The sequence below is a fragment of the Notamacropus eugenii genome, chromosome 2 (assembly GCF_028372415.1).
Source record: "Notamacropus eugenii isolate mMacEug1 chromosome 2, mMacEug1.pri_v2, whole genome shotgun sequence".
In the NCBI taxonomy this organism is placed as follows: Eukaryota; Metazoa; Chordata; class Mammalia; order Diprotodontia; family Macropodidae; genus Notamacropus; species Notamacropus eugenii.
The window spans coordinates 273,179,318-273,206,387 of record NC_092873.1 but is presented as its reverse complement, the minus strand read 5'-3'; the positions used below and the strand labels follow the sequence as shown (position 1 = coordinate 273,206,387).

The following is a 27,070-nucleotide window of genomic DNA, read 5'->3' as shown; positions in this document are numbered from 1 at the left end:
TATAGAAAATATAGCAAAGTGAGCAAATGAAAAGTAGCTGACCATTTCAAATTAGGCAAAGATGGAGGTACAGTTTTTGTTGCTGTTTTTAATCCAACATAGTACTGCCCTTGGTCTTCCTGTTATTGTTGGTTTTGCTTGGTTATATCTAAGTTATGGTAGGGAAATTTAGGGGAAAAATATAATCCACTGGCAACGTTTGTTGTTTTTCAAAAACAACATCACCATACTCTACATAAATTTCCCTTTTTTATAACTCTGTGACTCAGCTACATATAATATATGAATCTAGAAGATTAGAAGGGAAGGAAGGGACACATGAAACAATAAGCATTTATATATTGCCTACTATGTGCCAGGCATGATGCTAAGCACATTACACCCTCACAACAAACCTGTGAGGTAGGTGCTGTTATTATTCCCCATTTTCTAGTTGTGGAAACTGAATCAGACAGAGGTTAAATGACTTGCCCAGGATCACACATCTAGTAAATATTTGAGGCCACATTTGAACTCAGATCTTGCAACTTCAGGTGCAGCACTTTATCCTCTGTGCCACATAAGTGGCACAACATCTGTACAAGTAAATTAAATTATGAAAATGTTATTGCATACAAACGCATCAAAAGTTACTGCCATGAGATTAGAGTGATGTATATTGACTTTCATTGCTAGAAATGCTTCAAATGCAAAGCCCAGCAGAGGTAAAACCTTATAGATAAAACCTTGCAGAATTGACCAGCCTTAGAATTTACAACTTGATTGATCAGCCTTATAGAACCAACACTTTTTATTTAGTCTTTAATTCATTTAAATAAGCATTTCAAAATGAAAATTTTGGGTTTTTTGGGCAACCACACCTATATCATATATGGATATAGTCAATTTTTTTCTTAATAGTTATTTTGGATTATGCATATTTTTAAGTTTCCTTTTTATCCTTCAACAAACACGTACAGTACTCTGTGCATGTCAGTGAGGAAGGTGCATTCCATTGAACCAGAGAATTCATCCTTGGACTTGAACCCCAAGGAAGACACTGATAAGGAAAAAAATCTATATACACACCAAAATATTTACAGTAACACTTTTTATGGTAGGTAAGAATTGGAAACAAAATAGATGCACAGTGATTGAGGAATGGCTAAGCAAATTGAGGAACACGAATGTAATGTAATACTACTATGCTACAAGAAACGATGTGTGATGAGAACAGAGAAACGTGGAAAGATCTATTTGAACTGATGAAGTGAAGTAAGCAGAGCCAAGAAAACAATATACATAGTAACTACATCAATTTATATAGAAAGTACGATGACACACTAAAAATGTTCAAAGTAAATGTAACAAAATAATAAAGATCAAGGGAGACTAAAATAACATGATCTTCATGGAAGTAAAGGTCCACAGGTGTTACACTTTGCACGTTTTAGGACTTTCTCAATATATTGATCATTTGTGCTAATTTTTCTTTTTCTTCCCTAAAAACCCTGTTATATGGGATGGCTGTCAGGGAGAGGGATACATGTGATGTCATGATGATGTAAAACGGAAAATATTGCTAAAGATTTTTTAAAAATAGTAAGTCTTTCTTTGGCATTTGAAACTTTTCACAATCTGATTCCAGCTAATCTTTCTAAATCTAGAATCAGGAAGGACTGAGTTCAAATTCTACTTCAGTCATTTTCTAGCTATGTGAGCCTAGGTAAGATACTAAATCTCCCAGCCTCAGTTTCCCCATATGAACATGGGAATATCAATAATTGCATCCACCTCACAGGGTTCTTATGAGAATCAAATGGGATAATGTATATAAGGTACTCTGTAAACCTTAAAAAAACTGTATCCTATCACACTGTCCTATTCATACCGCACAACCGTCTTTGATCTTCCTTTTCCCCAAAACAAACAAAAAGTCCTTTTTTGTTATCCTGAGCTTTTCTAACCAACTTCAGAACATTCACAGGTTTAACACACTAACAGAACCATACCATGCCTAATTTTCCATTACCTGCAGTTGTTTGAATTTTATGTACATGTGTAGTCCAATATACTCTCAGATATCCTTATCCCAAACTCCAAATCCCACTAATGCCTTCGGTCCCTAGAGCTGGGCTAGTTACATTTTTACCTACCCAGGGTTCTAAGGGTAACTACTGGTAATTCTGCAGTATCATTGACTTCAGTCTCCACAGGTGTCCTTTCTCCTTCCAAGGATTATCGGTTGAGAATTATTTATCCAATATCAAATAGTATTTTTTTAGAAGAAGGTACAGCTAGTATGAAGCATTCTCTTCCAAAGTCTCTGACACATTCTTTCACAAGTACATACAAAGTTCAAGGGAAAATGGACTCAGCCTTAAAAAGTACATGTGACAAAGAGCTAACTCCCAGCTAGCTTCTGGATTCTTGAAGTCCTTTTCTTCTATTCATGGTGTGAATAACTTTAAGATTCCCTTTCCTCTAAATCCTTTCTATATTTCCAAATGTCTTCTGTGCCACACTATTTTATTAGATGGTATATAAATACCCCTCTCAATCCAGACAACTTGGTCATCCCTATTGTACAATATTTTATCTCAGCTAATGGAAATATATTTTACATGATTGTACATGTATAACCTATATCAAATTTCCTACTGTGTTTGGAGTGGGGAGGATAGGGAGAGATGGAGAGAATTTGGAACTCAATTTTTTTTAATGAATGCTAAAATTATCTTTATATATAATCAGGAAAAATACTATGAAAAATGAAATTAAAAAACAATATTTCATCTCACCCTCCTTTTTATCTTTGGGCATGTTGTTCTCCATGTTTGGATTATTCTTTCTCCCCACCCCCACTTCTGGGAACTCAGTTCCCTTAAGGCTCAGCTCATGAGAAACCTTTCTTCTAATGATTCTGAGTGATCAATGCTTTCCTGAAATTACTTTGTACTTAACATTGTACACATTTTGTATTTACTTATAGATATATGTTCTCTCTGCCTAAGGGAGAATATAAAATTCTTGAGGGCAGGTATTATTTTATTTTCATTTTTGTACCTCTGGCACTTCATACAGTACCTAGATTATAATAGATGATTTATAAATGCTTATTAAATAGAATTCAGCATTGGACTTAAGAGTAAGGAAAAAAAATGGGATTCAAGTCATACCTCTAACATAGACTCTCTAAGTGATCTCTTTTAGTAGAAGGATTTCTCACACTGGGACTCCCACATCAATAAAATCATCAAGTCATTACTTATTCATTAGCTTTGGCCGAAACACCTTGCAACCAGAGAGCTGGATCTCATGAATAATTTCCTCAGTAGGATAAAATAGGTGAATTCATCCTTTCAAGTACCATTTCAGGGTTTGCAAATGGTGAGTATGTGAACTCTAACATAGAAGGGTGAACTCTCCTCGCCTAAATGAGCTGTGTGCCCTCATAAATTAGATTCTTTACCCTGGTTAACCATAATTCTGGGGTCGATTAACTTATAAGCATCTGACCTACACATCTTTGGGATAAGAAATTTAAAAAAAAACATTCTTATTACACTTCTGAAATCTCAGAGGAGAAGGAGAGGGACAGAAGAGATACAGAAAGGTTAAGTGAGTTTCCAAAAATCCTGCAAATCACAGGATTTCTGGGAATGTAATTTAAGGTTCTGTCTCTCCTTTTTTTCCATTTCTTTGAGCATTAAAGATAGAGCAAATCAAGTTCAAATAGGCTGGGTTAATGGTACTGAGAGAGCATGAACTCTGATTTTCTCTGCCTTTATGTGTCAATCTCCCAATGATATCAAAAGCTAGGATTTTTTGGTTTGTTTGTTTCATAGGTTTTATTTTCGTTAATAACTCTGCATAGTTAAGAGAAGTGGGATATGATGTTTGTTATTTATTAGGCTGACATTTGTGTCAGTCTCTATCACTGTAAGCAGATCAATTTAACCTGTGTTCATTTAAATGTTGTGTTTTAATGGTGTTATTAAGAAGAGATAATGGAAAAATCAGATAGCAAGGTCATTTATTGGTATTCTTGTTTATTTTCTACAGTCACAATATGGAACTTCAGTCTCTCCCAAGCCTCAGCTTCCTTTGTTTTATACTCCCATTGATCTGGTGGATATTAGTGTAGAAATGGCTGGATTGAAGTTTCCCAATCCATTTGGTCTCGCCAGTGCACCCCCAGCTACCAGTGCATCAATGATCAGACGAGCTTTTGAAGCAGGATGGGGCTTTGCTGTGACCAAAACTTTCTCTCTTGATAAGGTAAGAAAATATTTTTGAAGTTGTGTTAAAATGACTTGCCAGCCTGTCATGCCTTTTTAATCATGATATAGACAGCATAATGGATAGACTACTATTTGTCTTCCCAAGTGAATTATGATGCTGGAAGATCATCATTTCTTCTAATGCCCAGGCCCCCCGCCTTTGATCTGGGCCAGTGGCCATTATTCAGAAGTGGGAGGAAAATGGGAATTAGATTAATCACCTAAAATAAAAATGTTTTAGAAAGTAAATTCCCAAGTGGTTGGCATGGAGCCATGAGATCTCATTCCACTGTTATGGGTTTTGCTGTTCTTCAACATGTAAATTCATTTCACTTCAACTCAGCAACTATTGACCAAACTCCTCTGGTATACCAGAAATGTTGGCCAGATACTGGGCATACCAGAGAGAAATAATATAGTTTCTGTCCTGAAGGAGTTTTTATTCTATTGGATGAGAACACATATTAGAATTTGGCATTTAAAAAGGCAGGAGTATTAATGGTTCTGCCTTTCCTGGTAGAAATTCATGCCAGCAGAAAAGAAAAAGGAAAATACATCTGCTAAAGTCATGGATACTGCCTCTGAGGAAGGAGGCATCTGTTGCTGTTCTATTTCCTTTGTCATTGTCATTAGACCTCTACATTAAGAAGATGTACGCAAAGAACCAAATAACATAGGAAAAGATGTTTCATGTCATAATATATAAATCCCTGAGATTTAATTATGCCTCAACAAAATTTGTGGTCATTGTTGTTCTGTTGTTTCAGTTGTGTCTGACTTATCATGACCCCATTTGGGGTTTTCTTGGCAAAGATATTGGAATAGTTTGTCATTTCCTTCTTCAGTTCATTTTATAGCTGAGGAAAGTGAGGCAGATGGGGTTGTGACTAGCCCAGAATCACATAGCTAATAAGAATAAGGTCATATTTGAGCTCAGGAAGATTTAGTCTCCCTTACTTCAGGCATGGCACTCTATCCATTATGTCACCTGCTTGCTTCAACCTTGGGCAAGTTGCTTATCTCTTCTCAGCCTCAATTTCCTTGCCTTTAAAATAGGGATAATAAATCACAGGGCTTTTGTGAGGTTAAGTTCTCATACGTGTAAAGTACTTTGAAAACTTTGAAGTGCTATCTGAATGTTTATAAATAGTACTACTGTTACCATCATCTTCACTGTTGCTCTTGGTCTTTCAGTACAATGTACGTAGAGGCAGTGGTGAGCTGTGGAAAAGCAGTGGTCTGGGAGGGCATAGAGCTATTTGAGGCTGTCTTGCATCTGACCTCAGATTGTTGTGTGACTTTGGATAGAAAAGGAATAAACATTTTAAAAATAGATACTATGTGCCACTCACTGTGCTAAGCATTTTACAAATATGATGTCATGTCAGCCCTGTGAGGTAGGTGCTATTATGATCCCCATTTTACAGTTGAAGAAACTGAGATAGATGGAAGTTAAGTGGTTTGCATGTAGCGAGCAAGTTTCTAAGGCTGGATTTGAACCTGGTATTCTTGACGTCAGGTCTAATGTTCTATGCACTAGACTCACCTACTTATCTGTTTACTCAACTCTAGAATGGGTCAAATCAAGAGATTTTAACCTCTGATCCATAAACTTTTTTTCATTTTGATAATTGCATTTCAATATAATTGATTTCTTTTATAAACCTTATTAGGTTTCTTATTTTATTTTATGCATTTGAAAATATTGTTCTGAGGAGGAGTCCAAAGGTTTCATTGGATTTCTCATAAATTCTGCCTTCTCCCCTCTGATATTGCAGCCACCCTGGTGCAGACCCTGGTCATCTCACTCCTGGCCTGTTGCCTACTGGTGTATCTGCCTGCCTTAAGCCTTTCTCCAAGCCAATTCACCTTCTATTCAACCTCAAAAGTGATTTTCCTAAAGCTCAGGTCCTATCATGAAACCCTCTCCATCCCACATCTTAACCACCCAACCCCCCACCTCATCCCACCCACTCTAGTTTGTCTCTACAGCCTCAAATACAAACTCTTTGTTTAGCATTCAAAGCCCTTCATAATCTAGTTGCTTCCTACCTTTCCAGTCTTTTTAAACCTTACTCCCTATGCATATTCTTCAGTCTAGCCACACTGGCCTTTGGACTATTCCATGAACAAGGTACTCCATCTCTCACCACTAGGCATTTTCTCTGAATGGTTGCCATGCCCGCCATATTCACCTTCCCCAGTTCTGATACTGACTTTATTTCCAGTATGCCTTAAGTGGAATCTTATCTTTTACCAGATGCCTTCCTCAGCCCCTCAAGTCTAGTGTCTTCATTCTGTAATTTCCTATTTTATACATACACCACATCTAATATGTGAGAGTGCTTAATGCACACACACACACACACACACACACACACATATCTTTGTTTCAGTGTTGTGTTCCACACTACATTGTAAGCTCTTTGGGTGTGGGGACTGACTTCTGCCTCCTTTTGCATCCCTACTGCTTAGTATGGTTCCTGGCACATAGTAGGTGCTTAATAAATGTTTATTTATTGATAGGCAATAATTGATGAAAAACTCCCACTACCACTTCAGATCAGCATCTTTTACACAATCTACAATCTTAGAGACTTTCCTGGGGAACTGAAAGTTGTATCCTGTCCAGGGGCATATGTCCATTATATGTTAGGTCCAGGATATGAACCTACAACTCTGATTCTGTGATTATTTTTCTAATTATTATGCCGTGCTGCCTTATATTATAACATAATAAGAGTATATTAAAGGAAATCAAATTTCATACTAAGGTTGAGAACAGTTATCTTCTATCAGTTACAAAATGGTGATTTTGACCCAAATTGACAGTGGAAGGCACAAACCATGAAAGATAGATTTATATATAGCTTCAGCCCTATGCAATCTTCCAGTGACCAATATGTTTTACACATGATATAATTCCCTTAGCCTTGCATTTCATTTTTTAACTATAATTCAGCTTTATTGATTTGCTCCCTTTGCTACACCCTACCCCAGCCATTGAGAAGGCAAGAAATATAAAACTAATGACAAATATGAAGTCATGAAAAACAAAGTTTTGCATTTAAGATAAGGAAAAAGAAAGAAAGAGAGAAAATGCATTTTATTTTAAACTCTGAACCCATCAATTCTCCATCTAGAAATGGCTAGCATTTTTTCATCATGAATCCTTTGGAACTGTAGTGGATCATCGTATTAATCAGTGTTGCTAAATCTTTCACAGTTGGTTATATTCACAATATTGTTGTTACTGGGTTCATTGTTCTTTTGCTCATGTTCACTTCACTTTCATGTAAGTCTTTCCAGGTTTGTCTGAAACCATTGACTCCATAATGTCTTGCAACATAATAGTATTCCAACACATTCGTAGACCTTAACTTATGAAACCATTCCTCCATTGATGAGCATCTCCTCAGGTTCCAGTTCTTTGTCACCACAAAAAGGGCTGCAATAAATATCATTGCCCTTATAGGTGTTTATCCTTTTTGCTTTGGTCTCTTTGAGATAGAGACCTAGTAGCAGTATTACTATGTTAAAAGTGTGGTTATTTAGTCTTTCAGTTGCATTCTACAGTTTGAGACCCCCACCGTCCTTTGGATTTTCTTGGCAAAGATACTAGAGTGGTTTGACATTTTCTTCCTTCAGGGAATTAAGGCAAACACAGGTTAAGCGACTTGTCTAGAGTTATATATGTAGTAAATTCCTGAGGTCACATTTGAACTCAGGTCTTGCTGACTCCAGACCCAGCCATCTATCCACTGAATCACCTAGCTGCCTCCTAGGTAAAGGGTAGGCACAGTTTAACATCTTTTTTGTTAACCCTGCACGTTTGGTTGCTTGTCTTGTTTTTACCAGGTCATCTTTCCTACTAGGAAGGAAGATAACCATCATAATTAAAGAAATCAGCATTAAATTATTCTCCTCCAATAGGAAATTTTCCTTGCCTTAGATTATTATTATTCTTAAATATGATATAATTTGTTTCTTTACGGTTTTTGCCTCATATTGTATCAAATAAGAAATTTCCAAGGATATCCCAAGTAGTCCATTAAGGGGTATATAGATATATTTTTTAAATTGTGTCTCGGATTCAACAGAAAGTATATTATTTTTAGTGGGGACGGGAGGTTAAAATGCAAAGTATCATATATAAAGTATTGTATACAAAGGACTTTATTCATAACACCTGTCATATAACAGATTTAAAACTCAAATTTAGCAAATACACCAAGGCATAATTATTTTTAACAAAGATCTTTGGGGATAAAAAAGATTTTCTTTTGTTTAACTTAAATATGCACCACCAGTAGTTAGTAATAATTAATGTACTAAAATGTGTGAATCTAGTGACTTCCAGAAATGCTTAAAGCAACATTTTCCCTAGGCAAAAGAAATCAGAGAGAACAAATATGCCCCATTAAACACATTCTCTCTTTTTCTCCCCTCTTCCTAGGATCAATAGGCAGCACTATAATGACTCAAACATTGTGACTGTCTTATTCTGACAGCTTTGCAAAGATACTATGTGTAAAAGCAGTATAGAAATTACAAGGAAATCTAAAAAGACCTCAGAAAAAGTGTAGGTAATCAGTGCATGACAAACTCTAGTTGAAATAGGCTATTTTTAATTCATAGACATTTATAGGGAGCTACTAAAGGCATTATCATAGGAAGAAGAAATATTTTCATTGAACAAAGAAAGGTTAACAGTGAATGGACCATCTGTAAGTCAGCTCTCAATGAACATAATCAACATACAGTGGTAACAAGTGTATGCTACTGCTATTTCTCTCCATGCATTATTTTTAAGAGTAAAGTTGATCTAGCAATTGCATGAGGAATCTATGATTTGGGAGAATTAGCTGCTGGCCATAGATTTCATTATTCATTATTTTTAAAAATATAAACTTTGCTATAGGGGTGCAAATGGAGAGATTGTAGCAGAAGTGTTTGCTTTGATTTTTGCCATTTCCTTTGCTTGTAAAAATTTAATTCTGATTAATCAGACACATCTGTCTTTACTCCATTGGTGACATGCATTGATTTGTGATGCTGTCTCATTCAATAACCCAGAAGCAGTTGCCTTTATTAGGAGCAGCAGCAGAAATAAATGTGTAGGCTAACTTCTTTCTAACCCTCCAATTCTCTTTTAATCTCTCAATTCTGCTATCTGCATTGCTGGTTAAAAGGCAATGTTATGAAAAATGCAAATTGAATTTCAGCTCATAAAATGTAACACACAGAGGTTTTTAGGAAGTGACATTTGTCCACGGTTGATAGTGAGTACAATGATGTCTTTGTGGAAAGAACAGTTTTAGTCCTCCGATGAAACAACTAAGTGATATTTTATTTTGATGGTGCTGGTAGAGGTGGATGTCACTAACTACTTATAGAAAGAGTTTTTTAAGATAGTTCTATATTGTAGCATTTTCTGCACTAAAATTGTGGCTCATAAATCCATTCGTGGATATTCTAATAATGTTCTCGTTAATGATTAAGTCTGTTGTGAATTTCTAATTGTGTGACAGAATCACAGTGCTGGTGCCTTTTCTTTCTTATTCATGGAGTATTAGAGTGCTCACCTAAATATTACAAACATATAGCTTTCTACTGAATTTTACTAAAGATGCTTTGCTATCGTTGTTTCACAAATGTACATATTTGCATGACATTAACGATATACTAATTTAGATGTAACTAGTTATAACTGATGCTGCCAAGTCAAGAAGTTACTTAAGATACATTAAAATTCAAAATCCTGACATTTAAAATTTTGGTGTTCTTAATATGACAAAGGTTGTTCTATGGAGTTTTGTTATCATATGAAATATTAATATTTCACAATACAGTTTTGATGAAGTACAATTTGCCTAGCTTGCATATGATAAAGAAATTAAATGCTTGCCAAGGGAGTTCTGTAAGAATTAGAGCCCTGCCTGAACATCTGCTTGAAATTTTATTATCCTGTCCTACTGACAACGTTACTCCCTCGTTGTTTTTCAAGATTGACAGCTGAGTATTGCACTGATTTCTGCAGCAAATATGTTTAGGTGAACTTTGTTTCTTTCTTTTTTTTTCTTTCTTTCATTTTTTTTGAAATTTGGAACATGCTTTTGATTTCCATCCTATATTTTTTAATACTCTTGACATTTGTAGATTCCAGATTGAGGTCTAATACTCTGTAGCAATGACAGACCATTGACTTAGAGTGAAATGCCAGTTGATATCTCAGTAAACAGAAATATTATTATTCTTTATTGTGTGGTCTGTATAAAAGCTGTATGTGTTTTCTTTAGGGAGGCAAATGATCAGATTTTTAATGTCAAATATAAAAAGGACTGTGTTTGCCTTTGTGTTAAATAACATCAAAGATGACTTTTATTAACTACACTCTGCCCCAAAAAAAGTCTTTCAGAGGATTTCCTAAAATATCCAATTTTCCGTGTTGTCTAATGACTTCTAAATCTTGCAAAGGAATCCAATTATTTCTAAAATAGAATGTATGTTTTTACATGAATATTATTATCAGAGAATTGACCCTTAAATTTTGATAAATATGAAAATAACAGACCTACTAGTCAAACAAAGTCATGATAAGTTGTTGTACTCCTTTATTTAAGTAGAAAAATGAAAAGCATTTTTCATTACCTTAAATAGAAAATTCTGTTGACCCAAGTTATAATTTTATGCACGAGAACATTGGGGGCATTGATTGATTAGTTGATACATTCATCTGACATGCAGGATTCTAACTAGGGAATATATGTTTACCTGAGATTTAGTCTCTCCTTTTATTAATCTCATGGTCTATTATGTACCTTTACTTAAACCTTTGAGTATTCTCATAGCTGATTTAACTAGTTAAAAAGTCTTTTGCGATGACAAATTAGAGAGTTACAACATGAAAAAAAAATCAAACTCCAAATAACTGTAGCTAGGCATTTCTTTTTTGCCATTTTTCCTTAGGAAATTTTAAAACTATTTTGCAATTCATAAACTTAATTATTAACCCTCAAGTACATAATACATATATATATGCGCACATATATATATATACACATATATCTGTGTGTGTCTGTATTTAAGGAAGCCCACCTATTCTTTACTAGGGCAGCCAAGGGTAGAGGAAAAGAGCCATTGTCTGCATAGCTGCTAGATTATTGAGGGCTTTATATACCAGATAGTGGAGAATATTTCAAAATGTTAACTGAGAAATCAGATGATCAATACTGTGCATGAGTATCAGTGGGAAGGTCTTTAGAGGTAGAGAAATGAGTTAGTTAATTGCAGCAATCCCAACCATAAGTCTGTCACCACTCTAATCCATATTCTACTCCATTGTTATACCAATCTCTCTAAAGGTCATGTCTGACCCTGTCACCTCTTCCCCTTCTGCTTCCCAAATAAACTTTAGTAGCTCCATATCACCTTCAGGGTCAACTATAAAATCCTTTGTTTGGCTTTCAAAACCCTTCATGCTCCCCTCCCGGACCTTTCGGTCCTCTTACACTTTCTTCGTGCCACACACACATCCCTGTCCCGCCCCACCATGCTCTGAGATCCAGCCACATCGCCTTCCTTGATGTTCTTCACACAAGAAACTCTATATCCCAAGAAGCAGCATCTTCCTTGGCTGTCCCCAATACCTACAACATTGTCTTTCTCCTCGTGCCTTGTTTCCTGGCTCCCCTGGCTCCCTTCAGATCCCTGCTAAATTCCCATCTTCTAGGGAAAGGTGTTTAATTGTACTGCTGTCTTTTTTTGTTGACTATTTAAAATTTATCTTGTATATAGCTTATCTGTGTGTAGTTGTTTACCAATTCTGTGTATAACTACGCCTGTGATTTCATCGATATAAGTGATGAGGGCTGGAAGCGGGTGTGAGACCCCCACAAAGACCAGGGTACCAGGGGCAGGTTGCCTGGAAGGAATTCGCAGACTCAAGCATTGTTGAGGTCAAGGTAAAGATTTATTATGCTTTTAGGCAGGCAAGAGTCCTCAGGGAACCTGCAACCTTAAAGGAGTACAGATAATGTTTTTATAGGATATTCTATAGGAAACGCGTCAAATATGCTAACTAGGTGTTTGGGGGTGGGATTAAGTGGTTAAGGAGTGGTCAAAACATGCACTTTTAGTATCTGCTGTGCAGGTATTTTGCCCAGATTTTATAGGGAAATAGCCCAAGGAGGGGGGGCTACCTGGAGGTGTAGTTTTAGACCTGAAACATCACTAAGTCAACTAAAGATCAGAGCTGGCTCAGAAATACCAGGTTGCTCTCATCAATGTCTTGTTAGACAAGATAGATATAAGGGAGTATGTCTAAGTCTAGGAAACATATGATTGGTCGGTGAGTAGTAAATGTTGTTATTATGCAGTGCACAGCTAGTTCAACCAGTACACAGCTGAGTCAGACTAATAAATTCTGTAGGTGCAGCTGGCTGCTGTATCAGGAAAGGAGATAACAGTTGTTGCTGGGGCAGGCTGTCCTTGAGCTGGGGAGAAACTGCCTGTCATAGTATTTTGAAGTTAGGGAGAAATTTGATTTTTAAAGAGAAATGTGATTTTAGAATTGGGGCTTGAGCACATGTACTCAAGCACCCCATCGTAAGGATTACCTTTGAGGAAATTCCTTTTGCTAGAGCAGATCCAGAACTGCTCTACAAATTATATATCATCTTTTAGATTTGCCTGGGGCACTAAGAGTTTAAACTGCTAGGATTGCAGAGTTACACAATGCCTACTGTGTTCCAGGTACTGTTAAATCCTTTATAAATACTTCATTTGACAAAAACCCTGGTAGGCAGGTACTGTTATTATCATCCCCATTTTACACTTGAGGAAACTTGGGCAGATAGGTTTAGGGACTTACCCAAGATCATACAGATAGGAAGTATTTGAGGCTGGATTTCAACTCATGTCTTCCTGACCCTGGACCCAACACTCTATTCACTGATCAACCTAGCAGTGCCAGTATCATTATTCCTATTTTACAAATGAAGTAAGTTAAGCCTAAAGAAGTTAAGGGACTTCAAACCCATAACTTTTAGCTTCAAGACAGTTTTTTTCTGATGATTTATTTTTAATTGCACTGTCCGGAATTTTTGGAACACATAGGTTAATGCATTGGCTTTTTCTACATTTTGGGGAATGGCATAAGAAAAACATCATAGGAACTATGGCCAATGAAATCTGGTCAAACCATATGTCACTGAATTTGCCAAGAATTTGATTTAAAATATCTTCTTTTGCAATTTAATTTATAGCCTGTTATAGACTAATCCATTTTCCAATATTCTTAAGCAAGCATTTGACTTATCCATTTTAGACAGTGATTTCACACTTGCTAATTGGTAGCACAGATACAATGTGAATAAAATAGACTTTTTAAATAATGTAAATCGCATGTGAAAGTTTGATCTAACCTAACTGAAAGATTAACCAGACTGATAATGGAAACATTCTCTATTCAGGTCCTACTTTTAATGACTAGTGTCAAGGGTTAATAGAAAATTTGAAAGTTGTGGTTAATTAAAACAATTTTAAAAGTTCATTCCTGCCTCCTGAAAAGCGTATTTTTGTTTTCATGTATCTCATCCTTTGTAAGATTCTAAGTTCTACAGTTAAAATAATGACCTTTTCTATATTTAAGTAAAATAAGCTTGTGCTCATGAGATTTATATTTAATACTTTCCTTCATTGTTTTCTACTACTTTTTAACATAACGTTCATTGCAATTTGCACTGATGTCATGTTTACTTGGTTAAGTGTATATTAGCAAATTCTTCAGCTAAGTTCTTCATTTCTTAATCTTTGGTGGTAGGCTTTGGTGTATGAGCTAAGTTTGTTATGAACCCTGAAAAGCAAAAAGTCTGTGTCCCCTGAAACAGTACTTTATCTTGCCCTTAAGTTTATGAAGAAACCAGTCACTTCTTTTGATCCTTGGAAGAGAACATGTGATCATCCTAGCATGTTGCTGCAACTTTTTGTATCATCTGGGTCAAAGATTACACATTATGGGTTGTATCGTTTAAACTAATATTTTAGGCTATTTTTGAACAACGGGATTATTAATGCATGTTGCCACCCCTTGATCATATTAACTAAAAAAAAGGCAGCAAGGGACCACAAAGCCCTGAGGAGCTTTAAAAAAATATGTCATAAGTTGTCATGGATGAAAAAAAGTCATATATGTATAACTAATAAATGACTTTTTAAAAAAGCAAGCAAGAAAATTGAACTTGCATATATCAATTTCCTTTTCTATCTTTTCTACTTCACTCACTTTAATTGTGGACATTATTTTTTTATAGCTAGGTGGTGAAGTAGATAGATGGGTGAGCATGGAGTCAGGAAGACCTAAGTTCAAATCCTGTCTCAGACACTTCTTAGCTGTATGACCCTGGACAATTCATTTAACATCCTACCTGCCTCAAGTTTCTTTAAGTAAAATGGAGATAATAGTGACAGCACCTTCCTCCCAGGGTTGTTGTGAAGATCAAATGAGATAACATTTGTAAAGAACTTAGTATGGTGACTGGTACATAGAAGGCACTTAATAAATGTTATTCTTTCTCCTCATCTTCTTCACTTCATTATATTCTACTTATTCATGTGTACCTCCTTCCTTATAATCTCCTGTTTATTCTTTTATTTCATTTCTCCAATAGAATACAGATTTGTAGAATTAAGTGGCAGTTTAGAATTTATATAGTACAACTTCCTACCCATTTCTTATAATTCAAATTCACATCAAACAATTAAGGAATTAATGATGTGATGATGTTCCCTCCGAATCATAAATGCAGAAATTTGAACTTGGAAGGAATTTCAGAGGTCTTTTGAATAATAATGATAATAACCATCTCACATTCCAACCTATGGTTTAGGTCATAAGCAGGGAAGCAAAGTAAGGGAATTGTAGTCAGTATGATGTACACCTGGGACAGTCCTGAGACCATTATGGTAGGATTGGAGGCCTGACAGGAACCTTGAAATACTGGCTAATTGGGCTCTGACAATTCCACTGTGGATAGCATCCTAGGGAATATGATGAAACTACTCCTATGAATCTAAGAAATAGGATGACATAATGTTGAGAGCTCATCCTGCTCAAAACCACAGTTATGATCAGTTTGATTCAGATGACAGTAAAGTGATGCTCTCTCATCTTCTGGTACCACAGGAAGGAACAATAAAATAGAATAAGTCAAAAACAGCAACACCCAAACTGCTGGAAATGCTTTAATACCAGTAATGCTAACTATTAAAGCAAGCAAATTGTGACTGTATATGGAAGAGAGTAAAAAAATGAATAATTTAATTATTTTCCAGTTCTGTCCCATGACAAAACTAACCAAGGGCTTTGTAGTGATTTCTTCCAATGCTGCTCTCAGGAACAAGTGATACAACAACATATGACTGACTAGTGCTGGGCGATCAATTTTTAAGTCATCTCTAAATCTAGATTAGAGAAAATGAGAAAAAAATTGAGGAACTACTAAACAGGCAAAAGTTAAAGACAATGAGGTCATTTAAAACTTCAGTGACTGCAAGCTCAATGAACTCAAATGGTGGCAAAACAATTTTAATATATCAAATGATTTTGAAAATAAAATGATCATTCTTAGACTGAAATTCCCAATAGACTTTTCTTTCTCTCTCTTTTTTGGCAACAGGAAAAAATTAGCAGATAATTATATTTAAATAGAACAATTCTAAAAAGGTGGCATCCATTATATGCATCACGAAAAAATGTTTTTTCCAATAGTACTTAACAGAAAATGTAAAAATATTTCAAGACCTGCTCACAGCTGTATAAGTGACAGATAACAAACACCACTGTGGCAGAAGCAATTTGAAAGAGCTGCTGAAGATTTGGGGATGAATTTTTGAACATCATATCAATATCTAGCTAGTACATGGAAAATAAAAACTGAATGTAATAGCGACTAATAAAAGGAAACAACAAAGAAATGCATAAATATTCAGAAAACAAAAGCATACAGAAAATTCTGGATACCCTTACGGAGCGACTAAAAAAAAAGTTTAAAAGTATCAAAACAGTGAGAACAAAGTGAACAATTCGTCATTTATCAAATATATTACTCCATAGGTTTAAGAAATAAAGGAAACAGAGGAATGAGGATGTGGATAGTCTCTGTTCTTTATGTCCAGAAAAGAAGTTCAGGCAAAGAATCCAACACAGTGAAGGTGGATTAGATGAGAAGATAAAAATTTCTTCCTGACCTAATTCAATACACATATATAATACAATATTCAGTTATACATATATAAGATAATGAAAAATCATTTTATTAAGGGAGGTCACTGAGATTTGCTTCTCTGCAAACTAGAAAGCAACAAGACTAAATAAGATCCGTAATTATTTGCTCAAATGCGTCAGTGGCACATGAATTACTGGCAAGCTGCTTTATCACCTTCCGCTTAGAAGTAAGCCTGAGGAGACATCAGACACCTGCTACCAAAAAAATGGCAGTAACAATGATTTCTCCAAATAGAAACTGATTTTATGTGTATAGTTGATGTACTTTATACAAAGCACTCACAAGCGTCTGCAAAGATACTCCAATGTTTTGTCTCAAATAAATTAGGTAAAGACAGGATAAACATGTAAGTCATTCTTATGCTCTCATTTTGAGTTTGTTGCCTAATTTTCTTTAGGTCATTATATATTTTCAAAGGCTAGACTAAGATTTCTAAAATATCCAAGATGGCCCTTCCTTAATTAAAAACCCAAGAAATGAAAACAGTTTATCACCAAAAAATGAATAAAAGACCCTTTTAAACCAGAAAAAAATCAAGATAACATGATGCGAGTTTTTTCCCCCAGTCTTTTTCATCTTCCAAGTGGTACTCATGGTATTTTAGCCTAATCCATTTTGTTATATCTGTAGATTTAGTTGTCATTTTATACAACCTATTTTTTTCTTCTACTAATATTGTGTTCCTGAAATGATCAATCCATTCTTCATTTATACATATATTTGTGTATAAATATATAAATATATATGTGTATATATACACATCAAAATTATTTCTATAGACATAAAAGGTACCCTATTTTCCTAGTTACCCAAGAATTTAATAGATATAGTCCTTTCATCATTAAAAATCCATTCCAAATTCATACAAATAATATAGGAAATTTCACAACCCACATCTTTCCTAAGGTCTCCTCAGGGTCAAAGTTCCAGGTTTTCATTAAGCTACTTGACGGACAATGAGGTTGATTCAGTATTTTCTCCAGTGATGATCAACTCTGAAGGGATTCTGGAAGGTATAGGATTTATCAGTCACAAGATAGACTAGTTCAGAATTGTCAAGCAGATCTTACTCTCACCAGTTTAAAAACCTTCCAACCTTAAGATTTCTAATACTAGGCAATATTAATAATAATAAAGGCAAGGCACATTATATAACACTCTAAAGTTTACCAAGCACTTTAAATTATATATATATATATCTACACAAATTATGTATGTATGTATGCATGTATATATGTGTGCATGTGTGTATGTATGTACATTTATAGCTGTATCATATATGTGTATATAATAGTGGAGAAAGAACTTTACCTAGAGCCAAAGGACCTGAGTTCAAATTATACTTCTGATACCACTTGTGTAACTTGACTAGTCACAATAACCTTCTTTGGCCTCAGTTTACATGTATATAAGATGAAGGGATTGAATTTTAAAGTTTCTATCTGCTCTAAATATATGATCTTGTGATCTCTTCTCATACTCCCAACCACCATCTTAGGTAGGTATAGTTATTATCAACATTTTATGGTTGAGAAACCAAGTCCCAAGAAGCGTAAGTGACTTGCCCATGATCATACAGTTAATAAGTCTCAGACAAGAGTCAAACTCAGCTATTCATGACTCCAAATCTAGCACTGTATTCACTCCACCACCCAGCTGCCTCAATGTGGCTTATCCCTAGAAAATATCCCTTAGGGATACTGTGAACCTAGTTGGCCCTCTCTGGTCTTGGAAAAAATCTCTGAAATAATCCCAAGTTTCCCATCGTGAGGTTAGAATTCAGGATGTGCTTAGCAAATTGAAGGGCAACCGAACTTTCCAAGTCAGTGTAAACATGGGAAGGATTTCCTAGTACATCCCTTTAATGTTTGCCCATTATTATGACAGTATTTTTCAATTGTTCATATTTTCTCATTGTTCTTTATTTTTTATATATTCAACACGCTACTTGGGTGTCTCCATAGAAAAGAAATGAAGGTAGAGGGAAAAAATGGAGTCTGTATCAAGGACTCATAACTTTTGTTGTGTCTTGGTCAGTCTGACCATCTGATGAAGCCTATGAACTCCTCAGCGTGGTATTTTAAATGAAAAAAATACATAGTATCACAAAGGAAACATTGCATTCAATTATAAATATTAAAATATTTTTATAAGTCCATGGATAAAAAATTAAGAACTGGTTTATACCCATGCAAAGTTGTAGGAATGTAGGAAACCTAAAAGAGGAAAGAATACTAGAGGAGAATGAGAGAACGGAGGGGAAAAAAGATGGACACGTTTGACTGTTATTAATGTAATACTCACTGTGAAGAAATGCAGCTTTCTATTTAGTGTGGTGTGTTATTTTAAAAGACTGGAAAATGAAGAAAGAAAATTAATCATTTTGTTGTGTTGAAGTCTGAAATTTTTGACTTAAAATCTGTCCTTTTGCTAGATTTTTTTTACAAGTCTTGAATAAGTTCACATTCTTTCTTGCTCTTTGTTTGAAGGAAAAAGGATAAAACATCATTTCTCTTTAGAGCCACTGTCAAATAATTAGTCGTTGCCCATAAAATATGAAAATAAATAAGTATCTTTTAAAAAAACAGTGAAAATACTGTTGAGTAGTGAATTTTATTTCACATGTACAAACATACAGAGACCTAAAAGGAAACATTCAAAGAGAATTTCTCATGTTACAATTCGTATTTGTTAATGTAAATGTGCTCTGCAAATGAATACAATGCGCAACTCTACTTTTCATTCCTGAATTTTTAGTCTCTTCATACTTCACTAAGAGATTCAGAGAAAGTGCTCATGACCCTAGTCTATTCTACTATCAGTGCATGGGGGATTTGTGTATATAACTGCTATTAAAGTTAATGGGATTTAATCGGGTAAGTCTCCTACACACAGATCAGAAAATTTACTCAAATTACTTATAGGCATAGCTAATCATGAGATATTATTCACAACCAGTGTAATAGAGAGGGTTCCATATTTAAGCATTAAAAAATAAAATGTATTCAGAACCTGACTCTCTAGCTGAGGATTGAAAAAGTTAGCTTCTATGTCGGCAGCTGTCCTTCCAATATTCCACAAAGAAAGAAAAAAGGAAGGAAAGGAAAGAGAAAAGAGAGAGAGGAAGAAAAAAGAAAGGAAGAGAGAAAGGAAAGAAAGAAGGAAAGAGAAAAGGAAGAAAGGAAGGAAAGTTGGTAAACAGTTGAGTAATTGGACATGCTATCTATTGATTTTTCCTTTTGTTATGCAATATTATTCACTCCTCTAGGCCCAGACCCATGTTGCACAGGGTTTGGAGGATGCTAGAAACATGGCAGGGGTGGTGTACTGGAATGTGCCGAGAAGGGAAGGCTGTCACAGCAGTCAATAAGATCTGAGAGGTGTTGACTAATTGCCTGCTAATTACACAGTAAATTGTCTAATTAAGCTGATGGTTAATTAGAGTACGCTTGCACAGCAGTCTTGTGGAATTTGTGTCTGATGTCTGGGAAGCAGCTTGCGTAATTGGCAAACTGGTCAGGACTGGCAGAGAACAGGACTGGAAGCCTTGCTTATTGCCAATGGATAACAGAACAAGAATGAAGGGAAACAAAAGGGTTGTCATTGTATACCAAAGGTTTGCTGAGATTTCTATTGCTATATTGAAGCAAGCAATTGAGTAATCCATCAAATCCAAAATTGTATCACTAAAATTAGGCTTAATATATACTCTGAAATATTATCTTTCTAAATAGAAAATCCAGTGGATGATTATATATGTTCTTCTTGTAACAAGTATTTTGCAGTTCCTTCTTTTAAAATATATTACTACCTGTTTGCATACAAAAGATTACATTTGTATCTATTTTAATCTAGTAAAAGTATGACAAACTGAATTTTAACATAACTGAAAACTATTTTGACCAAGAAGTTTAAGAATGTAATTTAATTATTAAGTTGTGGCTATAGTTCCACTAATATGAACATGAGTAAATAGGGACTGAACTTGTGACTTCATTTGGTATGAGAAAATCGCAAATGAAGAAGCTCCCCCTACCAAAGCAGGTCAAAACATCAGTACCTCCTTAGCAAATTAGAGCTTTAGAGACATACCTAGAGAATGGAGAGTGTAAGCTACTTGTCCAGAGTCACACAGCAAATATATATCAAGGATCAGGCTTAAACCCAGTTTTTCCCAGCTTCTAAGCCATACCTCCATCTGCTAGGCCATCCTGCCTTTATATGTGTATATATACATGTATGTGTGTATATGTGTGTATCCATATAATTTTAGAAAATACATTTCAAAATTGACCAACAAATTGGAAAACTAAACATTATCTTCCCTCTTTCTAACCATCAAAACTCTCCAAAACAAGAATTATGCTCCAGGTGTAAAGTGATTATAACCATTTTTATAGCCCAAAAGATGAAGGAGCCTGATAAAGTAACAATCTAATGAATTGACAGCAGAGAAGTCTGATATTTGGTCTCAGATGTGCCCACTCTAAACCTCTTCCTCCACTAGCTTCCATACTCTTGTCAGGGGCGCATAGCCCAATACACAGTTTGTGCTACAGGGTCTACTTGGAAATTTTTTTTTTTTTTTGTTGCTGCATTCTCTGCCAGAACACTCTGTGCTTGCCTTCTCCCCACCATTTTATGGCAACAAACAGCAAGCCTTACCTCCGTTCCTAGTGGAAAAGGATAAGTCTCAGGAAAATGGTAGCATACTCTATTTAGGATGACAGCATGTTATGGTCACACTCAGCCAGACAACTGAAAAACGGAGGAAATGGTGAAAATGCACTAGCATATGCATAAAGTTGAAGTAGGCCTAAATTCAAGGAAATTATCATCCATCTGGGGTCATTTTGGACCTCCCATAAGTCACTTGAGACAGGGACTTGGGCTGGTAAAAAGTGAACTCACCAATGGGGGAAAAGGCTGTGAGTTTTGAGGCCCAACCCTTTGAAATATTTTATCAAAGGGGGAGGAGTCATACAATATGCAGTTGGGGTACATAAGGGAAGAAAAACTGAAATTCCTAAATATTTCAGGTGGAATAAAAATACAATTAAAACCTTAGAGCATGAGCAGATAGATCTAAAAGGAGGATATTCAAACGTAAGGGAAGATGGATATCAAGGCACTCAAAAGAATCCATATATCTATAAATAACTATTTCAAGACAAAGGAAATTTAATGAATACTTGATAAGATAAAGGATACTGTGGAATATCAAGGGAACGTAGAACTGTAGCAAGATGTTTCCAAATAGTTCAAGAGAAAAAGAAAAAAATGTGGCAGAATTTATATCCTGCATAGTAGAAATAATTGAGAGAATAGGAGGAAAATATTTAATCTTCAGTGATGAGTATCAGAAAAGAAACAAAAGGGAAAACAACAGATTGGGAATACAGACACAAAGAAGTGGAAGAAAATCTGGAAAAAGAGAAGCAAAATGTAGTAACTTTAAAAGACATATGATCTCTATAAAAACAAAAGATAATGGTCTCAAAGACACTATGGAGAGAGACAACTTAAGGACCATAACATGAGGAGTAAAAAAAAAACAATGATAACTGGATACTATAATATGAGAAACAATACAAGAAAACCACCCACACCTTCTGAACCCAGAAAATAGTGCCAATTGAAGGACTCTCCAGACCACCTACAAAGAAAAATACCATACTGCAAAGTCCAAGACATACAGTAGCTAAATTTAGCAATTCCAGCAAGAAACAACAAATTCTACAGGTGTCCAGGACAAAAGACCTTCATATATAAAGGAAAGGAAATTTTAATAACATAAGGATATTTTTTCATCAGTGGGAAACTGAAGAAAGAATTTGAGTAATGCAAAAATGCTTAAGATGTAATTTCAAATAACTGGCAAAAATCTTAAGCTTAGTCACCAATGAAAAAAATGAGCATTCAATAAAAATGAAGTTTTTAAAGAATTGCAATAGCAAAAAACAACAAAAATAGCCTGAAGGAAACAATTTGCTTTGCAAAAACACTTGGCAACAGAGGCATAAGAAAGCTGAACAAATACAGCTTCAAGGAAGAAAAATTACCCCATCTTCAGAAACTGTGACAAGCAAAAAGGACACCTATGAGGTTAAAACAAAAATAACAACAGAATTCCTGTTAAGAGATTTCTTTGTAAAAGTACACAAGGAAATAAAGATGAAAACAGAATTTAAACAAAAGCGATGGTGGAGAGGCTCATTTAAAACACAAGGGACTCAGTTCCACAATTCCCCTCCACCAATTGAAATTATACGTGTCTGGGGGGAGGAGTGTACACATATGCATACACACATGCACACATATATGTATATGTGCATAGATAAACTGTGAAATGGGAGGATGAATCAAAGAGGAAAAAGGAGGTAGAAGATAAGAAGGCAATGCAGTTTGTACCATAATCACATCGATGGCAAACAATGAAGGGAAAATCATAGATGTGGAAGATTCTCGGGTGTTAAACAGTGCATGTTTTCAGACCTTTTCAATTTATTGATTGGTTATGCTGATTTCTTTCCTCCCTAAAAAGTTTTGTCCTATATGTTGGCTTTCTGGGAAGAGGAACCAGAGGATACTGAGATAGCTGTGGTGATGTAGGAAAAAGAAATTCCTAATTTGTTTAAATCAAGGGAATATAGCCTTAGTGATTTCTTAGGAAGAGGAAGAGCTATGAAAGAGTGGGTAAGGTGAGAAAGGAAGGGATTAAAAGAGGGAAGTAAAAAGGGGGTATCTCTATTAAATGAGGAGTGCTCATAAAGAAAATTCCCATTGTTGAAGGAGAGATGTTCACTCCAAACCTGAGTGAGGCCATAACATCCTTGATTCATTTTGTATCTTGCCCCTCCATTCATCTGCCTGGTATGTGTTGTCTTCTCATTAGAACATAAGCTCCTTGAGGGCAGAGATTGTCTTTTCTTTGCTTCTATTGGTATTCACAGCACTTAGCACAGTACCCAGTACATATTAAGCCCATAAGTGTTCTGTCTCCCTATCTATCAGCCTATCACCTACCTATATGTGTACCTACCTATCTATTCTGTAGTGGAAGTTGGAGACCATACAGTGGGTACAATCTGTAGGAGATTGGTGCTCTGAAAGACCAACATACCTGAAGGAATTTTATTCTTCCAAATATAGCATCCTGATTCTAGAGAGAGTGTGTCAGAGTTCCTGTGGGTCATTGGTATCAAGAAGGGTGGGAGAACATGGACCCAGAAATGAGGCTTCTTGACAAATGGGGGAGGGGAGGATCATGGGGAGTGTAGCAAGTAAAAGTGTAACACAACATCAAGGACATGGTAATATTTCTATCTTGAAGTAACATTTCCATATTCTCTATCTCTCTGTATGATTGATGGATGGAGCAAGATATACAAGACAATACCATAGAAATTCTTTAAAAGAGATTAATAAAATAGGTTCTTTACAAGCTTTAATTTCTTGAGAAAAACAATAAAAATTAAACTATTATAGGACCTGGAATTAGAATAATTTTAAATAGACAAAAAAAAGAACAAGGTAAAGAATATTTTCTTTTTAGAAGATGAAAACAAAAACTAAAAAGAATTTAAAGAGGAGAAAAAGGGAATTTAATTAGTTACTTAACTGGGATGGGAAAAAAGATGATATAAATTAGATAGTAGATAAAAATATGAAAGAAAAAGGAATTGACAGGATAAGTAAAACTCTAGAAGTGGTGACAAAGAGAGGAAGAAAGCCTGTGGGAATGGGAATGCCTTAGAATACATCAAATAAAAATAAATGAAGAAACACTGTATTGTCTTTAAGGAAGAAGGAAAAAAGTCCTAATTCAAGGAAAAAGTAATAATAGAGACAAATAAAGGAAAATATAAATCTAACTTCATAATTTTAAGTTCAAATAAATTAAATAATTCAATAAAATTAAAGAGAGTGACAGAATGGATAAAAGTAAAATCCCACAATCTGTTGCTTGCAAGAAACATACTTAAAAAACAAAGATCTGCACAGAATGAAAATGTAGAACTGGAAAAAATTTACTCTGTGCCAAGTGAATCTAAACAAGTCGGAGTTGTAATCATACCATCAGACAAGTAAAAATAAAAATCAAGATATAGAGAAAAACAAGGAATTAACATTACACAGAAAGGAATGATAGGCAACAAGCCAACAACAGTATTCATTTCATATGTTGCAAATGCCTTAGCATGAATTACAGTAGGACATAGATAGACTAACAAAATAACTATAGGAGACTTCAATGTCCCTTTCTCAGTTTTTTAAAAACTTATCAGACAGACAAATGAAACAGAAAATACGGAATTGAACAAACTGTTGGGCAAACTAGAGCTAAAAGATGTATGTATGGCATCTTCTAAATTGAACTGCTTTAAAAAATACACATTTTTAAGCACCATATGGAAATTTTATAAAAATTGACTATCTATTAATGCACAAAAGATATTGAAAATAAAAATTTAAAAAGCAGAAATAATAAACACATCTTTTATGGACACAATCCAATCAAAATAGTAATATTTTTCAGGACAACAGACAAGAAACATTAGGCCCAAATGAAGATTTAACAACAAAAATCTAAATAATGAGAGGGTCAAAAAATCACAGAAACAATAATTTATGAAGAAAATAATGATGAAATTATATATTGAACTTTCTAGAATGCATCTTATCTAATCATCAGGTAAAAGTTATATCCCTAAAATAGAAAAAAACAAAATAGAAAAAAGAAGATTAATGAATTGAATTTTCATTTTTTAAGAAATTGGAAATCAGCAAATAAACTAACCCAAAATAAGCATAAAAAAGGAAATTTAGTTATTAAGGATATTTTATTTATATAAATTTGCTCTCTTCATGTATTCAACATCAACATATTGAGGACCTACTGTACAGGGCATGGTGCTGTATATTCCTTATTCTTGTGGGATAGAAAAATGGAAGCATAGAATAATGAAATTCTATACCTGGTATCAAGGAGAACTGTTTTCAAATCCTGCTTCCGTTACTTCTACCAGTGGCATGACTCTGAGCAATTTCCTTAACCTCTTAGAGGTTAAATTTCTTGTTCTGTAAAATGGAAATGGTAGTTCTATAATAACTATTTTGCAGAGTTGTTGAGAGATTCTAATTAGAATATATCAAGTAATTTGTAAAATTTAAAGCAGTATTTAAATAGTGATGGCAGCAGCAGTAATAATTATTTCTGTCTGGACCTGTAGGCACATTGGTGTAGGGAAATTGGAGTGTGGATATTCCCTTCACTAATGCAGATAAATAACTTCTTTATACCTTACTATCACCACTTCTGGGGGGCCCAGAAGTTCAGGAATTTCTCCATGGTCCGACAAACAGTGGATGTATGTCACAAGCAAAACTTCAGTCATGATCTTCCTTACTCCCACATCAGCTTGGCATCTACTACACTAAGATCTCTGTCATCATCATTTAATCCATTATATCTTGCTTTAATTAATATAATTTGATCTATTCTTATTGATTATTAACAATCATAGCATTCACATGCTACGTCTTTCAATGTTAGAGCTAAGGAGCCTTAATTGACATTTTCACAAGTAGTATATTGACCATAAACATATTTGTAATTTCACCATTTATCTTCAAATATAATCAGTGGGAGAGCATAGGCTCTTTAAAGGGAAGTAGAATATATACAAATATATCCTTTTTAGAAGAGTGGAGCTGAATGTCAATGATAACCTCCATTACCATTTTGCCACCCTGATCTGAACACTTTGGGGAAGCATTTGAATTCATACGTAGTGAATAGTACATTAGGTTGCCATTGAAACGGAAGGGCCGTCTAGTGCATACTGAAGACAGTGATTGACTTACACTTTTGTGATGATCAGAGATCTAAGAAATTTCAAGTATTTCTAAGCCAAATAGTCAAAAGAAAAATGAGTCTTCACTTAAAGTTCACTGTGCAAGCATCATAGCTTCCAGTTGTGTTTGTCATCTGGAATAAGAAATAGAGACAGACAGACTAGGGGGAGGGATCACAGAGAAACATGTATTCTAAACTCTAGGAATTACTTTACAGTATCAATATCAGAAATATATCAAGGAATAAGGAATAATATTTATCTCAAATCTGAAGTTTTGATGAACTTTTGTGATGTGTTTATATGTATATATATGTGTATGTATATATACATAATGTATGTATATATGTATGTGTATGTATACACATACATATATATCTATATACATATATATAACTGTAGATGTAAAACTAGATATGAAGTACAAAATATAAATGCAATTGACTTAAACTGTGATCCAACATTCACATATATTACATTTATATTACTAAGAAAGCTTAGCTATTGTAAGGTCTCTTACTCCTCTGTAGGAGAATTGTGCAAGATAGAAGAAAAGTGAATTTACCAAAGGAATACAACATTACACATTGAAATTGCTTATTTAAAAATATATTCCCTCTAGGGAACAATGAGATAGAGGTCAGTATCTCCAACCACGTTCTAT

At 34.8% G+C, this 27,070-nt stretch overlaps 1 protein-coding gene across 2 annotated transcripts in view; it reads left to right on the top strand.

Annotated features, from left to right (window-relative positions):
- DPYD (dihydropyrimidine dehydrogenase) overlaps positions 1-27,070 on the top strand; it is a 1,077,299-nt gene that overhangs the window by 589,538 nt on the left and 460,691 nt on the right. For both annotated transcript variants that reach the window (XM_072644083.1, XM_072644082.1), the window contains one exon: positions 4,045-4,260. In XM_072644083.1, coding sequence (XP_072500184.1) covers positions 4,045-4,260 — 216 coding nt within the window. The remainder of the gene's footprint in view (positions 1-4,044; positions 4,261-27,070) is intronic.